The 14,985-nt window shown below is 35.9% G+C and overlaps 2 protein-coding genes across 2 annotated transcripts; one reads left to right on the top strand and one right to left on the bottom strand.

Moving 5' to 3' along the window:
* Nucleotides 1-473: 473 nt before the first annotated feature.
* LOC121788618 (glycerate dehydrogenase HPR, peroxisomal) lies at nucleotides 474-2,622 on the top strand. The gene is made up of 10 exons (XM_042187262.1): nucleotides 474-699; nucleotides 788-871; nucleotides 937-1,077; nucleotides 1,150-1,271; nucleotides 1,359-1,440; nucleotides 1,514-1,678; nucleotides 1,757-2,017; nucleotides 2,111-2,155; nucleotides 2,229-2,343; nucleotides 2,423-2,622. Exons 1-10 carry the CDS (start codon nucleotides 577-579, stop codon nucleotides 2,443-2,445), a joined length of 1,161 nt encoding a protein of 386 aa, XP_042043196.1. The 5' UTR covers nucleotides 474-576; the 3' UTR covers nucleotides 2,446-2,622.
* A 259-nt stretch (nucleotides 2,623-2,881) lies between these two features.
* Nucleotides 2,882-8,991, bottom strand: LOC121788623. The gene is made up of 16 exons (XM_042187264.1): nucleotides 8,658-8,991; nucleotides 7,391-7,465; nucleotides 7,099-7,206; nucleotides 6,927-6,962; nucleotides 6,647-6,757; nucleotides 6,426-6,509; nucleotides 6,211-6,329; nucleotides 5,891-5,992; nucleotides 5,670-5,786; nucleotides 5,525-5,590; nucleotides 5,178-5,244; nucleotides 4,772-4,825; nucleotides 4,538-4,627; nucleotides 3,503-3,529; nucleotides 3,381-3,407; nucleotides 2,882-3,286 (listed from the first exon to the last, which is right to left on the bottom strand). The coding sequence occupies exons 2-16, from the start codon at nucleotides 7,448-7,450 to the stop codon at nucleotides 3,137-3,139; spliced, it is 1,218 nt and encodes a 405-aa protein (XP_042043198.1). The 5' UTR covers nucleotides 7,451-7,465; nucleotides 8,658-8,991; the 3' UTR covers nucleotides 2,882-3,136.
* Between the last annotated feature and the right edge of the window lie 5,994 nt (nucleotides 8,992-14,985).

The raw sequence follows: 14,985 nt of genomic DNA, 5'->3' as shown, positions 1-14,985 counted from the left end.
GTATGCTTTAGACTTTAGTTGAGTTTTCTACTTTTATCTACATTTTATACAACCAAATTAGACTTTATAATTAATTTAAATTTATAGTGATTATTATTAATTAGTATATAATTTATTACCACATAATATTTTGCATTTCTTATGAATGATACTAAATAATTAGATTAATAGTTGAATAGAGAATCACATCCGATAGCTAATTTATTTTGAGAAATCTATCTGGACCAGTTAGTGAATTTTAAGTGACATTTTGTATATATGTTCCACGAAAAATAATTTATCTTGTTTAAAGCTACCTACCAGAAAAACAAAGTCATGTCCACAAACAAACGGTAATAAAAAAAATTGAGGTAGAAGAAGAGATATGGAGTTTATATATGTATACGTGGCGTCACTCCACATTCTTCGTTATCTCATGCCAAAATGAGAGGCCTTTAGCTAACCATTCACTCTCCACCACACCCAATTATCATCATCCTATCACTTGATAGCAATAAAAAAATAAACTGTTCTTGCTAAACTCTTATTCGAAAATTTGAAATAAAAAAACTCCTTTCTTATTATTCCACGTAAAACATGGCTAGACCATTGCAAGTTGAAGTGTACAATCCTAATGGAAAATACAGAGTTGTTAGCACCAAATCTATGCCTGGAACTCGTTGGATTAAGCTCTTAGTTGATCAAGATTGCCGTCTTGAAGTAACTAATATTCATTCTCATCATTTATTACTACTATTATTCAACACACATTTTTTGCTTTTGCATGAATTTTGATCTTTTTTTGTAGATATGCACAGAAAAGAAAACCATACTATCTGTTGAAGACATCATTTCTCTGATTGGGAATAAGTGTGATGGAGTTATTGGACAGGTAAACTTCACACACACCAGAGAGCTATTTTTGTAGATTATTTGAAGGTTTTTTTTTTCTTTCAGTTGACTGAGGATTGGGGGGAGAAATTGTTTAGTGCATTGAGCAGAGCTGGAGGGACTGCCTTCAGCAACATGGCTGTCGGGTACAACAACGTTGACGTTGATGCTGCCAATAAATATGGTGTTGCTGTCGGAAACACACCGGTAACTAATTTATTAGTACTACTATCAATGAAATGTGAAAATAGATTAAATTTGGTGTTGTTGATGAATTAGGGAGTGCTGACAGAGACTACAGCAGAGCTAGCAGCTTCACTCTCTTTAGCTGCAGCTAGAAGAATTGTCGAGGCTGACGAATTCATGAGGGGTGGCTTGTATGATGGATGGCTTCCCCATCTGTATGTCCTTTACTATAACTCTTAGTAATAGCTTTGTTAATCGAAGAATTACACGATCATCGAACCTCTTTTTTTTTTGTTTCGTAGCTTTGTTGGGAACTTACTAAAAGGGCAAACTGTTGGAGTGATTGGAGCAGGTCGGATTGGATCTGCCTATGCAAGAATGATGGTTGGTTCAACAAAACTTTGTTTTTGGATTGTGTTTGGTTCATTGAATTAACTAACTTTAATTGTGAAAATAGGTTGAAGGGTTCAAGATGAACTTGATCTACTTCGATCTCTACCAGTCCACTCGTCTGGAGAAGTTTGTTACCGCCTACGGGCAGTTCCTCAAGGCCAACGGGGAGCAGCCAGTCAAGTGGAGACGGGCGTCTAGCATGGATGAGGTTCTCCGTGAGGCAGATGTGGTAAGTGAACTTGTGTTGATGTTTTGAAGAATGAGGCATGTTATGTAGATAGATAATTGGTTGTGGACGCGCGTGCAGATAAGTCTGCACCCAGTGCTGGATAAGACGACGTATCATCTGGTGAATAAGGAGAGGCTGGGGAAGATGAAGAAGGAAGCCATCCTTATCAACTGCAGCAGGGGACCTGTGATTGATGAGGCTGCTCTTGTTGACCACTTGAGACAAAACCCCATGTTTCGAGTTGGTCTTGATGTGTTTGAGGAAGAGCCATATATGAAGCCGGGGCTAGCGGAGATGAAGAATGCTATTGTGGTGCCTCACATAGCCTCAGCCTCAAAGGTAATATCATTACTAAGTTCATCCAAATTTTGGTTGGGGTTGGCTGTTGTTTTTGAGATTCAAGGTTGACATGAACGACATCTGTGCGTGCAGTGGACTCGTGAAGGAATGGCAACGTTGGCTGCGCTCAATGTCCTGGTATGAACTCATCACAGCACCACTTAAACGAGCCACACGAACATAATCTCAAATTTTGAATTTCGTGATGCAGGGGAAAATAAAGAATTATCCGATCTGGGCTGATCCGAACCGGGTGGATCCGTTCCTTAACGAGAACTCTACACCACCACCAGCATGCCCCAGCATCGTTAACTCTAAAGCTTTAGGTAACTCAACTTGTATTCTGTATTTCTTCTTACCATAATAAGAGTAATATTTGTTGATTCAAATTAAATTTTGTTGCAGGCTTGCCGGTTTCAAAGCTGTGAAATGGCTCTACCCAATTCCACTAATGTCATCTTATACCAAGTGTATTGTACATTACATCCTCATGAGTTTGCTTGATGTTTATCACGATGTTATGTTAACAGAATGTTCTGTTTCTGTGGCTTAAATATGTCATTTAATCCCCACAGTTGTTTATTTTGTGTTATAACTTATAATTAGATATGCTGTCGTTTTTTTCGCACTGGAAAAAGATAGAAATAAACCTTAATTATCGAATTCAATAATCATATAAGTATAATTATTTTCGAATCAGAACATAGAAATTACTACTAATCAGAATTTGATTTCTCAACTACGCAATTTTGCTACGATGATACCCGTATCAAAAAATCTATTTAAATAATTAAAGTAGAAATAGCGATTATATCCATCTAGTCTAATATTTTTGGTATGTAAATAGAAAAAGAGCAAGCCAAGTGCCAAAACATTGGGGGTTTCTTTTGAATTTATAAATGATGAAATTGCATAAAATCACAACACTAGGGATTTGAGAATTTGGTCCTCACTCAAATCTGACCCTGTGGTGGTGGTGTGTGTGTATGCATGTTGACAGACCTGATCAATGGCGGGATCGGGGCTAAACTATGAACGCTAAAAAATTAAATAATTACGAGAACCAACATCTGGCCCAACGCAACATATACTGAGAAACTTTACAGTGCGCTTGCCTCGTTAAACCTTAGAATAGCCACGCTTACGGTTACGCCTAAGCTTCCGCATTAGGCTTGGAGGGAACGGATCGACCCACCTCTTGTCCTCCTTAACAGCTCGTTCCCATCTCTCCTTGAATTTTTGAAGCTCTACTGTTGATTGCCTCCTAATCTGCATCAGGTCAAGAAAAGTTAAACCGTGCCACAAGACTGAATGAATCGAATAGTGTAAACATAGGATGGGAAGGCTGGATGCAGCGTCTCACCTCTGATCTAACGTCAATTGAATGCCTCTGAATATAGAAGAAAAGAGACAGAGAGGCAAGAATCAGTAATTGGCATATGTTAAAGACACAGAAGAAATAAGATCAAGTGATAAAAGTTATACCTTAACTGTCTCTTCACGATTCTTGACCTGCATATATTTCAAGAAGCTAATTAGCTTAATATCAATAAATCCTAATTTGGCTTCACTATTGCCCAAGAAATTTGTGTTGTGTTTAGGTAAAGATGTGGGATGACTGGATGAGTGGGTTCCCATAATATAAATAATACTATAAGGGGGTGTTTGGTAGGCTATATGTCTCAACACGTGATAACTCAAAGTGAGATGATTTATCTTGATTTTATAAGATAACACAATTTCACCGAGTGTTTGATAGCTTCAGATATGAAATGATATGATATGTGTAAAGACATGTATGCCCTTCTTATATTTATTTTTATATTAATAAAATTTACTTATAACATAAGGAAAATTTTAATAATATTATTAATTAGTATTATGATAAAATAAATAATGGAAGGGGTAGCAGCTGGGGGTTTTTGTCGGGGGTGGGGGTGGGTGGGGTTTGGGGGAGGAGGGGGGGGAGTACCAGTAGAGTGGGGGTGGGAGAGAGAGAGAGAGAGAGAGAGAGAGAGAGAGAGAGAGAGAGAGAGACGGGGTGGAGAAGGGGAATGGGCGGAACAGTTGGGGGGGGGGTGAGAGAGAGGAGTACCAGTAGAGAGAGAGAGAGGAATAGTTGGAGAGAGAGGGGGGGGGGGGGAATTTGAGGGAGGGCTCAAGAGCATAAATTTGAAGAGGTAGATTGCACAATCACACCTTTTCTCCCCTGATTATTTATCATAATGAGATAGTTATTTTGTGCTTGCTTTGATCGGGCTGAATATTTAACACCGGCCACACTTATATTTTATCTAAGCTACCAAACATCCATTTAAAGCTGATAACTTAACTATCTTGCGTTATCTACCCTTACCAAACACCCCCTAATGATATAAATAAGCACAAAACATACGGAAGTATTGACTAGAAACAAAGTTAATAATACAAGTTTCAATTATGTGCATACTAATTAGTAATTACCAAGGGTGTATTCAGGTCTAGGAACTCAATTTAATGGTGGGAAGTTTAGTAGATCACCTTTTTCACAGACTGCCCACCCAAAGTTTGTATACTCTGATGAACAATGTACTCACTATCAACTACTCCCACCTTTTGGGTACGATCACCCTGTAAAGTTCAAGAGTATATCAAAATTTTCAGAGTACAAGTTAAACAAAATTTCTGTGGATTAGAACTACACTGATCCATAGTTCATCTTGATAAAACCACATTCGTAGAATCAAAACACATGGCCTATGATAGCAATCTTACCTGTGCGCAATAGCCAAGTTTCATATCCATTCCCCATCCATGAACAAGATCATTCTGGCAATCAAGGAAAAACTATAAGATCCACAGAACTGAGACAGAAAATACTACAGTGTATATGACTGTAGACAAAAAATAACTGGGAATAGATCATAGATTTGATCTGATACTTTAGACCAAAAGACTAATAGCTGCACATGTTTTCACAAAGATGACTTGTTTTCTGTAGCAACTGCATTCAATACTAAAACGTTTTGCCAAACCTCAATTATAGGTCCAAGGCATTGTGATTAATAGTTTTGAAGGAAGGATACTGGTGGAAATATTATGCATGATTAGTTCATAATTGTATGTTTTAACTTTTAAGCTAAGAACATGAAACCAGTTCACAGTAAACACCAAAGATTACCTGTATCAAATGCCAGGCACAATGCCAAGCTGATCTTGAAAACACAGGAGCCATTCCCTCCACAAATCTGGAAAAAAATGTGGATCAACATGTGTCTATATTCCTTTACAAAATAGAAAGAGGCATCATATGCCATGTGTGCTCTACTGGATTGCTGGGCAATTTGGTTCAGATATCACAAGCACCAAGAGGCACCATATGCAAACATATAAGGTCATGGCAAGCAACAACGTTATGAAGAAAAAAAAAGAAAGAGAGCTGAAATATTGATGAAACAAATTATGAAGCACAATTCGTTATACTAGATATACTACTTAATGAGATAATAATTCAGCAGAATAACCAACCCAGTGCATGGCGGTCCCTCACTATCATCTGAACACTTCGTGCTACCTCTGACATCATAGACTCTTCTGCTTGAAACAGAATACATGAGAACCAATAATACTACATACAAAAGTTAGATTTAGACCAAGCAGAATTTGTGCATACTTATGAAATATTTTCATTCTATTTCTTATAGTGATCCTATGATGTATGCCAGTAGAATTTGGATCCAAAGCCGGCTGAGATATTTCAAGTCCTTCTGATTTTACAATTTGCAGATACCTGACCAAGGAGATGGAATATTATATCTCAATGTAAGAGGATGCACACAGAAACTAATGTAATTGTCAATAGATGGAATATTATATATCTCAATGCAATTATACCTTCCAGGGTGGAAATTTTTTACTCCTAAATCTTCATCCCATAGGAATATATAATCATAGATAGACACAACAGCAGGATGTAAGAAGCGCTTGGCAAACCACCTGAACATGAAAATACAACTTATAAAAAAATTATCACATGGGATCAAAGATCCTATCGTTGGCAGGGCATCAATGTTGATAAAAGAATAAATGAATTGTTATATGCTGAACTCTTGGTTAAACATATGCCAGTCTTTGGCAACTTTTTGGAAAGGAAGGATACTTAAAACTGAGAACGTCAGTAATAACATACATTTGAACTTGTACATAAGTTTTACCATTTTGTTTGATTGTGAGCAACTATATGTACAGCTTCCTTACTCCATTCCAGGTCCGACCAACCATCCATGTTTCCATCATAGTGAAACAGAACAATGGTAAAATTCTCTGGAAGAAACTGAATCCATACAAATTAGGTGACTAGCAAACACAATTCATCTCTTAAACTTTATCATCGGAAATGTTCAGCAATTCAATATAAAGACTTTTTTACCTTTTCAACAATAGTGCAGACATTCTTCTTTTGTTTAATTCCAACAGGCATTGCTAGCAAATTGTTAGATTCCCTTATACTTCTCTGAAATTCCAGAAATATAGCTCATCAGAGAGAGGTGCATTCAAGAAATGATATATAATTGTCATCAGCAATCAGTCTTTCAAAACATTGATCATTATTAATCAATGATATTTGTGAGCGATGCCATAAAGTAATACCTGAGACTTATGACTGCTTGTTGTCCATAAAGGCTTTAACTCCAGGTCGGACCTTGCTTCAATGATACCATGAGGCAGACTATTTAATCTTGTAGTATCTACAGGTGTCTCCTGGATTAAAATACAAATAGAACCTCAACAGCAGAAAGGACAAACAGAAACAAATGAAAACGGAGAAACTGGCGAGTAAATACACAATGGAATGTAAGTATCTTATCACAATTCACAACTCTTTCATTACACAGTTGATGATTGTTAGAATAATAAAACATGCATATACCTTTGATGTGTAGAAAGGTTGCAATTTTGATTCCATCTGATAGAAAGGACAAGAAAAGGATGAAAATGTAAGTGTTACACCATCATGTAGAAGAAAATGTTTGAAAAAAGAAACTAGGTTCATCAAAAAAACAGCCAAAGTTCTAAAACAAACTCTGGGTTAACATGCATACCTCTGTCTGTTGGTACTGGTAATTTGTAGTCCTGTATATGACGAATAACATAACTGTACAGACAACTCCCATAAACGGCAGCTGATTCATCTTTGCCCCACATAATCCCTGCAGTTTCACTTACAGGTTAAGCATTCTACAGAGATACATGATACTTCTGCAACTTAACAAAGTTGGATGACTTTAATCATTCAAAAAACCCCTCAAAATATATATGTATAAACATATCTAAGATCCAGCTAATCTGTTTATGCCAGGATTGAAACAAATAAAAAGCCTACCAACCACTTACCCCGTCAAATAAGAAATGTCTTTTCTTGATTAGCCACCTCCATGATGTCGATCCTCTCATATGCTTTTTCAATCTCTGAGAAAAAATGATACAATAAATGCAAGTATATCTGATGTAAATAGTAAGATAGTACAAAAAATAAAACTTTGCAGCAAGAGTCAGTTAATTGTAGTTGACACATGCTGTGTAATGAAAGGGCAATGATTAGCATCCTTATCTGTCTCATTTGAGCATATTCATCATAAATGGAAAACAGAAGAAAGAGGACAGCATAAAAACTCCCAAATCACCATCATAAACCATCATGAGCTCAAATTCAGTGCTAAATTTTAAAATCCACCCAAAAAGGATGTTAGTTATGAAAAATCAGCATCACATGCAATACTTCTGGCAGAAGATATTTTGGGTCTGGTTGTTAATAGCCAACATGTTGACTCTGATACTGCCTTAACTAAGGAAAATTTACAGGCTCTGCATCCACGCCCCCCTACATTACATTATAGAAATCCAATTCAAAAGTTTCAGAACCAAACTGTGACATGCAGATGGCATGAGATACTCATGGTGCACTTATATCTTGTTTGCATCGGTGCTCACATGGATTAAGGATGCAAAAAACATTTTGTGATGCCACATAGGTCTGTAAACATATCCATGCAATTACAGCATTTTTAAGTTCATCACAATTCCGGTTTCTTTAATTATTTCTTTATCAGTGTTATCTTGGACCACGGAGGACACAAGCTGCTAGTTCAGCTTGAACTCGACAGAGTGGAGATAGGGCTTAGAAACAGGATTTAACTTTTTTTCGATAATTCCACGACTGACAAATACTTATTCACATATACTTATTCACATATTGTAATTAATTTGAAAACAAGAAATCAAATCACAAAAAACGAGCAGCTCACACGCACGATTAAGAAAACCAGAGACTCCTATAATCAACCGCGAAAATCTCAAATTCATGGAATATAGTTAACAATTCTATTTTATTTTTTGATGTGAATGAAGAATAGAATCACTTCAACCAAATTAAGGCATATCACATCCCACAGTCACTCCAGCGAATCAAACGCCAAAAATCGCAAACTCCATATTTTTCCCAACCAGCATTCATGAATTGGAAATAGGTCGAGTACTCACTAAATCCAGGTCAATCCAATACACCGTAAAAAAAAACGAAACGAAACGAAACGAAAGAAAAAAACATATGACGAATTCAATTACTATCGAGAACATAACACACGGTCATTCACTGACTCACCTTCCAGCCACCGATTCGATAAATTCAAGGAGCGGGACCGATAGATGCTAAAATTTTGAGCTGAATTCACCTCTGATATTGGCTTCACCGCTTAGTTGTTCACGTTTGCAGTTCAACAATATGACGCAATCGCAACGGATAGATTCGGAGGGAAAATATAATAGATACAAAAACAGGTGTTTGCATACGTATACACACAAACGCGTGTATTGTCTCTGCGTGTGTGTGAGAGAACCCAAGGATGAAGAAAGAAGGAAGAGGAAGAACAGACGCACCAAGCGGCGAAATCAGTCTTCAAAATTAAAATTAAAATAAACACTTAAATTCGTTGGATTACACTCTCACCATAATTTATACGCCAACTTTTCTCATTTTTATTAACCACTCCAATTAAATTATTATTATCCCTTGTTGATACTCCTAATTAAATTATTCGTTACAACATTTGCATAATCATGAGGTGTCCAATAAATGTGAAAAATAAATGTGTGCGCGCGCGCATACCAAATTAACTGTGTATTAAAGTTTTTCCTTTTTCGAGTTTTACTGCATATGACTTTTATTTTATCTTTTAGTTTTAGATTTATAAATTCACCATTCAAAATGACTTAATCTTTGATTTCGTAATTGACTTTCGTTTCATGTGAGATGAAACACCTGGTATGAATTCAATGGAATGAAGATAGAATTTGAAGAATTTGAAATTAAGATTGTGGAATTGTTCAATTCAAATTTTGATCAATTCTTATAATTATGTGGGAGAAAATGAAAATGCCACTATATGAGAGTAACCGTGCAAAAAAAAATGAGAGCAACTCGCGTGCATAAAGACAAACATTGATTAGGACTAGTTAATATTGTTGACTTATATTTTTATTTTCCAAATGGAGATTTTATGTACTCCATTTAATTACACATGGTATTATAAGGAAAAATCATCACTGATAAGATATGACATGATATTACTAACGAATTCAAATATGGATTGTTATTAAATTTCTTTCGTCGAATATATTTTGTGGGACATTGTGAATCATGTAAACAGTTTGATTATTATGAAAGCTTTCATTTATCTCTTGAAATTAATGTATTACTACTACTACTACTTATTATTGAATCTGTACTGCAGTATTAATCACGCAAACACAATATACAATCTGGCTTGGTTTGCGTTAGTCTTCGTAGACACCAAATCTATTGGTTGTTAATTCCTTAAAATTTGTTTTTTCAAGTACTAATATTTTATCATGTTGATATGTTTTCTATTATCCTCAAATAAATCATATTCTTCATACACGCAATATTAGTGATTTACTTTATTCGATGCATGCACCCCAAATTAATTTTGGATACGTGGGAAAAATGATACTACTGCTAGTAGTGCCTAGTACTGTAGTACACTACTTTACTTTAACATTTTAGAAGTAATTATAACATGTAGTATGTTGTTTTGTTGAGCTGTTGTCGTTAAATTGCCCCCTCAACTACGTTGCTCTGAAGTTATTAAATTTTCATGTTTTCTATAAAAGTTTGAGCATTACAATGTACTAATAAATATTCTGGCCTTAATTTTCGAAACCAGCATAGAATCTACTCTATTAGTGGCTATAACGTAGATTTTGTATATTGGTGTAATTTATTAATGCATATCCTCTATTTACTCATTTAGGGTAATGTTTAGTCTCACTTGCAATAAAATAGGAGTATAAAATTTCAAAATATAGTTTTGTTGATATGTAATAATTTGTTTATAAAAAAAATAATAAGTAAGATACAATTATTGGTAATAAACTAATAATCACAAATGAGTAAACTAGTGTAGTATTCAAGATTTAGTAATCAATATGGGGTTGTTACGCAAATGGGTTAGGAATAGGATTAGTTGCATCAAACCCAGTTACCCAAATAGTACCAATTAATATATGGATTGACCAATAAAATTTAGACAAACTAAATGTACAATAAAGAGTAGAGCTGGTTTAGTCAATAATATAGTACTAGGGGTGTGAGCTGGTTTAGTCAATAATATAGTATTAGGGGTGTGATATGTTTGTAATTTTTCTTAAGTTGTTAACTCATCAATGCAATGTATTAAAAATATCAAAACGATGATATTGAAATGACAACATAAACTTAAGTTGATATTTTAATATAATGTATTGACATTGATATTTAAATGTCAACACAAATATGTGTTGATATTTTAAGGTGATCGTGTTGACATTTTTAATACACAACGTTGATGGGTTAGCAAGTTAGCAATTTAAGAAAAGTTGGCATTTTAACGCACCCTACCCTACGGTTATATTTAAATACAAAAAATATATACTAACATGATTCAACCTCCCCCCCCAAAAAAAAAAACAAAACAATCAATTAGCTAACAAATCTAATCTAAATTTCGAAAATGGTTCATGTATTTTCGAGAGAAATAGAAAACAAGAAGAGTTCACGTGTGTTTAGTTACGTATTCAAAATCAAATAAATTTCATGAAATTGCATGTGAATACTGGACGAAACTCGTGATATGTTGCACTTTTGAGCCAAGACCACGTAATTAAAGCAATAATTATTATTTTTGTCAAACAACAATCCCTAATATAAGACCTTTAATAACTTTTCAATAACTATTTGACATCGATGTTTCTAAAATTAGCGCACTCGCTACATTATGTAGAAGTAGAATTTCCTAAATTTCGATCTAATAGTAACTCAAAAACATTTTTTACGTGATAGTGTTGCAATAATTTAATTAACAGGATATATACGAATTGTTAAAATTAAAGAATGAAGTAGACTTGCATGAATACTGTTCATATTGGAAAGAAACTATTAAAATTCTTATTTTGTGGACTTAGTTATTTTGTGAAAGGATAAGAATGTATTCCTTATCTTAGGAATAGGAAAAAGCACCATGGAACCAATTCTTTTGGTTATGCAACTCTCACAATGTCAATTTTGGGCACCCACCATTTCTTCCACTACAATTATTTTTGTGAGAGATTACAAAATAGAGAATATCAACCTTACTATTTCAGTGTATTTGGTGAACTACCAACTTTGACAAAAGCCAAGCTACATAATGTGGTAATTACTATTTTGGACTTGGAAAATAGGAAAATTTCCATAAAGTCGCTTTGGACCATCCATATCACTACCTAAAGGCTAAAGTTATCCTTAGTCACCAAGAATCTATCTATAAAATATAGTACTAGTAATTAGATTATAATAATGAGACTGAAAAATAAATGTTTCCTACAAACAAACTTTTAAGTTTTAAGATATATGATACATACACGTCAAGTGGCAGTTATGAAATGAATCATTTCGGTGTTCTAAAAATAAAGTAGTACTCAACTATATAGCTACGATTATTAAAAGCATATACTAATAGAATATAACAACTTCTTATATAAATACTTATCCAATATTAAAAGGGGAGATATATATATAGCAGATAGACAAAGAAGAGATTGACTTGTACAAACTTGTTGTAAGAGCATCCACAACCGTGCTCTTGCCAGCGGCACGGTTGTGGGTCCGACCCCACTTTTTCTGTCTGCTCTCTGGCAAAAGCACAACACCCACAGTTGTGCTCTTCCGCAAGGACGAGCACAATTAATTTAAAATTCAATTACACAAAAAACATTTCCATAATACTAAAATTCATTAAAAAACCACAATAAATATTACAAATTACAAATAAAATAAAAAAGACATAATTAAAATCCTAAAAATTAAAAATTACATAATTAAAATCATAAAAATTAAAAATTACATAATTAAAAAACTAAAAATTAAAAATTACATAATTAAACTCCTAAAAATTAAAAATTACATGATTATTGGCTAATATTACCCGAGGAAGACTACGCATCCGGTGGCACCAACCCCAATTGTTTTTTGAGACCCAATATCATGTCCTCGTGCGTTTGAAGTTGCGTGGGGGTCATAGTTGACCTATCGACCATATTGAGTTGGGCCAAAAGGGCCCACAATGAGTTGTTCGGGGGTGGAGGTGGAACATAGGGTGCGGGTTCGGGGGCGGGGGCAGATGGAGTCGCGGCGCGACGGCGTTCGGCCGCCGCCTTCTTCCTTCCTTGCGGTCGGCGTCGGGAACCGCTTGGTCCGGCGTCGGGGCTACCCAAGTTAGCTTCGGCGAGTTGGCTAGCCACTTCTTCGCCGACGCCCTATCCGACCGTGACCGTTTGGAGGAGCCGCTAGAGGAGGATGTTACGCCTCCCAGATACTTCGGGTGCGTCCTCGTTTCCTGCCAAACATTTAGGTACTTGAACGACTTACCGTTCATGGATTGGTAGGTGCTCAGCGCCGCAGTGATGATGTCGACCTCGCTCCCGGCATTCCGCGACTCTTGGAGGAAATAGCCATTGAACTTGCCAATTTCGTCGTTGGCTCGGCCGATGCAGTTGCGCACCATACTCTCGTTGCGCTCGATCGTTCCCGGCGGCCGGTTTGCATTGTACCGCCGAGAGACGCGCCACCAAAAGTGATCGCCGGATTGGTTCGTGTCAACCACCGCATCTTCGGAGATTTCCAAGTACGCCTTGAACAATCTATCCATCTCCGCCGGTGAGTACGGTGTGCGGACACCGGCGCGAGATGGAGGAGTCGGAGTTTGGGAAGGGACGGGAGGCCTAGGCTCCGGTGTCCACCCGTATCGCCCATCAGAGGCACCTTGCTCGTCGACCGGGTATGGCCGGTAGCCACCCGGAACCCCCGAATCTTGGGTGAGAGGAGGGGTCGAATAGTCCGTTTCCGGACTAGGAAACGGTTGTGAACCGAACCATTCGGGGTTCCAACCGTGGGAGCCCGTAGGGTTCTTGGCCGGACATAGTGATGTTGTAGGGTATGAGAGAATGAAGATGAAAATGGATATGAGAGATTGAAGATGAAAATGGATATGAGAGAATGAAGATGAGAATTGTGTAGTTTGATGTGAATTTTTGGGAGTGAAATTGGGGGTATTTATAGATGAAAGTGTGTATTTTTGGAGTAAAAAAATGAAAAAAAAAATTAAAAAGTGAAAAAAACGGTTATAAACGGATATATTTTTTTGGGAAGTGAATTTTTTTTATATTTTTTATCGGTTTTTTTTTTATTAAAAACCGATTTTTTAATTAAAAAAAATTTAAACACAACGGCTATGTCGTTGACGAATCCCAGCGCGCCACGCCAGCGGCGGCGGGTAGCGTCCGTGCCAGCGGCGCGGACGGCCATGGCGACGGACGCCACCGTTGTGGATGCTCTAATCTTGTAGATGTAAAATTAAACTTGTATCATAAAGTTTGGAGTTATTTTCCTAAAATTAAACTTGTATACCTTTTGGGTAAAATAAACTCGTATAAATGAAATAACAATAGTTATCCAAGCCCCTTGGCCTAGCGGTAAAGGGTGCTGGATACCGTGTTCATCCTGGAGGTCTCGAGTTCGAACCCTGGGTGGCGTAATTTGTCTTTCCTCCTTGTTATAGGAGTCTTTCCTCGTAATTTCCTCCTTCATATATATGATATGATATAAATATATGAAGTTAATTAAAAAAAAAATGAAAAATGAATCTCTCTCATCAACCCTGGTGGAATTGTTGACTCACTATTGACATTTGTACCAAACAAATATCAATAATTTAATACAAAAGTTTAATTAACGCGTCACGGCAACTGCCCCTAAATAGCACCTAAATTTGACCAATTAAACTATACTCCTTTGGATTTCCAACTCAACTCCCCATTTTAATTTAATTTTATTATAAATAATGGCAATAATTACTCAGTTGGTATGGTACAGGCTATAACCATGATACGATGATGGTAGTTATATTTAATTCTATTGTCTGTCACATTTATTATGATATTACTATAATTTTGATAACTTTTCTTTTGCAGCAGACCCGGGTCTTGTTCCTGCACGTGCCTTCCATGCAGCATATAGAGGTGTTTCTCTCTTTTTTTTCAGTTTTTAATGCTATAATTTTTAATTTTTAATTTTTTATTTTTTATTTTTTGCATATACTAGTAGTATTAGTTCTAGAACCTTTTTAAATTTTTTACTCGATTTTTTAATCTATACCACGAACTTTGTGCTCTTTTGATTTCCCTAATGAGCAATTCCTACAAATACACGAACTTGATATTTTGTTTTTAATTCAAATTGATCATGTTGCCCAGTCATTACTATAGGTGTTGGCATACCACACCATGCATATATTAATATTTCACGTGTAAATTAAATTAATTTTAACTTGACTGAAATTACAGCGTTAGTGAAGAATTAGAAGAACATTAAATTCATGTATTTGGATTCGAGAAAA

Source organism: Salvia splendens, unplaced genomic scaffold (genome assembly GCF_004379255.2).
Source record: "Salvia splendens isolate huo1 unplaced genomic scaffold, SspV2 ctg1101, whole genome shotgun sequence".
Taxonomy (NCBI): Eukaryota; Viridiplantae; Streptophyta; class Magnoliopsida; order Lamiales; family Lamiaceae; genus Salvia; species Salvia splendens.
Note: the sequence above shows the minus strand (reverse complement) of the source record. Positions and strands in the feature narration are given on the sequence as shown.

Excerpts from the sequence above, each read along its gene's own strand:
- LOC121788618 (XM_042187262.1), top strand. The coding sequence starts at position 577 with ATGGCTAGACCATTGCAAGTTGAAGTGTACAATCCTAATGGAAAATAC. Across the intron at positions 700-787 it reads ATCAAGATTGCCGTCTTGAA|ATATGCACAGAAAAGAAAAC; the intron begins GTAACTAATATT and ends CTTTTTTTGTAG. Across the intron at positions 872-936 it reads GTGATGGAGTTATTGGACAG|TTGACTGAGGATTGGGGGGA; the intron begins GTAAACTTCACA and ends TTTTTCTTTCAG.
- LOC121788623 (XM_042187264.1), bottom strand. The coding sequence starts at position 7,450 with ATGAGAGGATCGACATCATGGAGGTGGCTAATCAAGAAAAGACATTTC. Across the intron at positions 6,758-6,926 it reads AACCTTTCTACACATCAAAG|GAGACACCTGTAGATACTAC; the intron begins GTATATGCATGT and ends ATTTTAATCCAG. Across the intron at positions 3,287-3,380 it reads CAATTGACGTTAGATCAGAG|ATTAGGAGGCAATCAACAGT; the intron begins GTGAGACGCTGC and ends GACCTGATGCAG.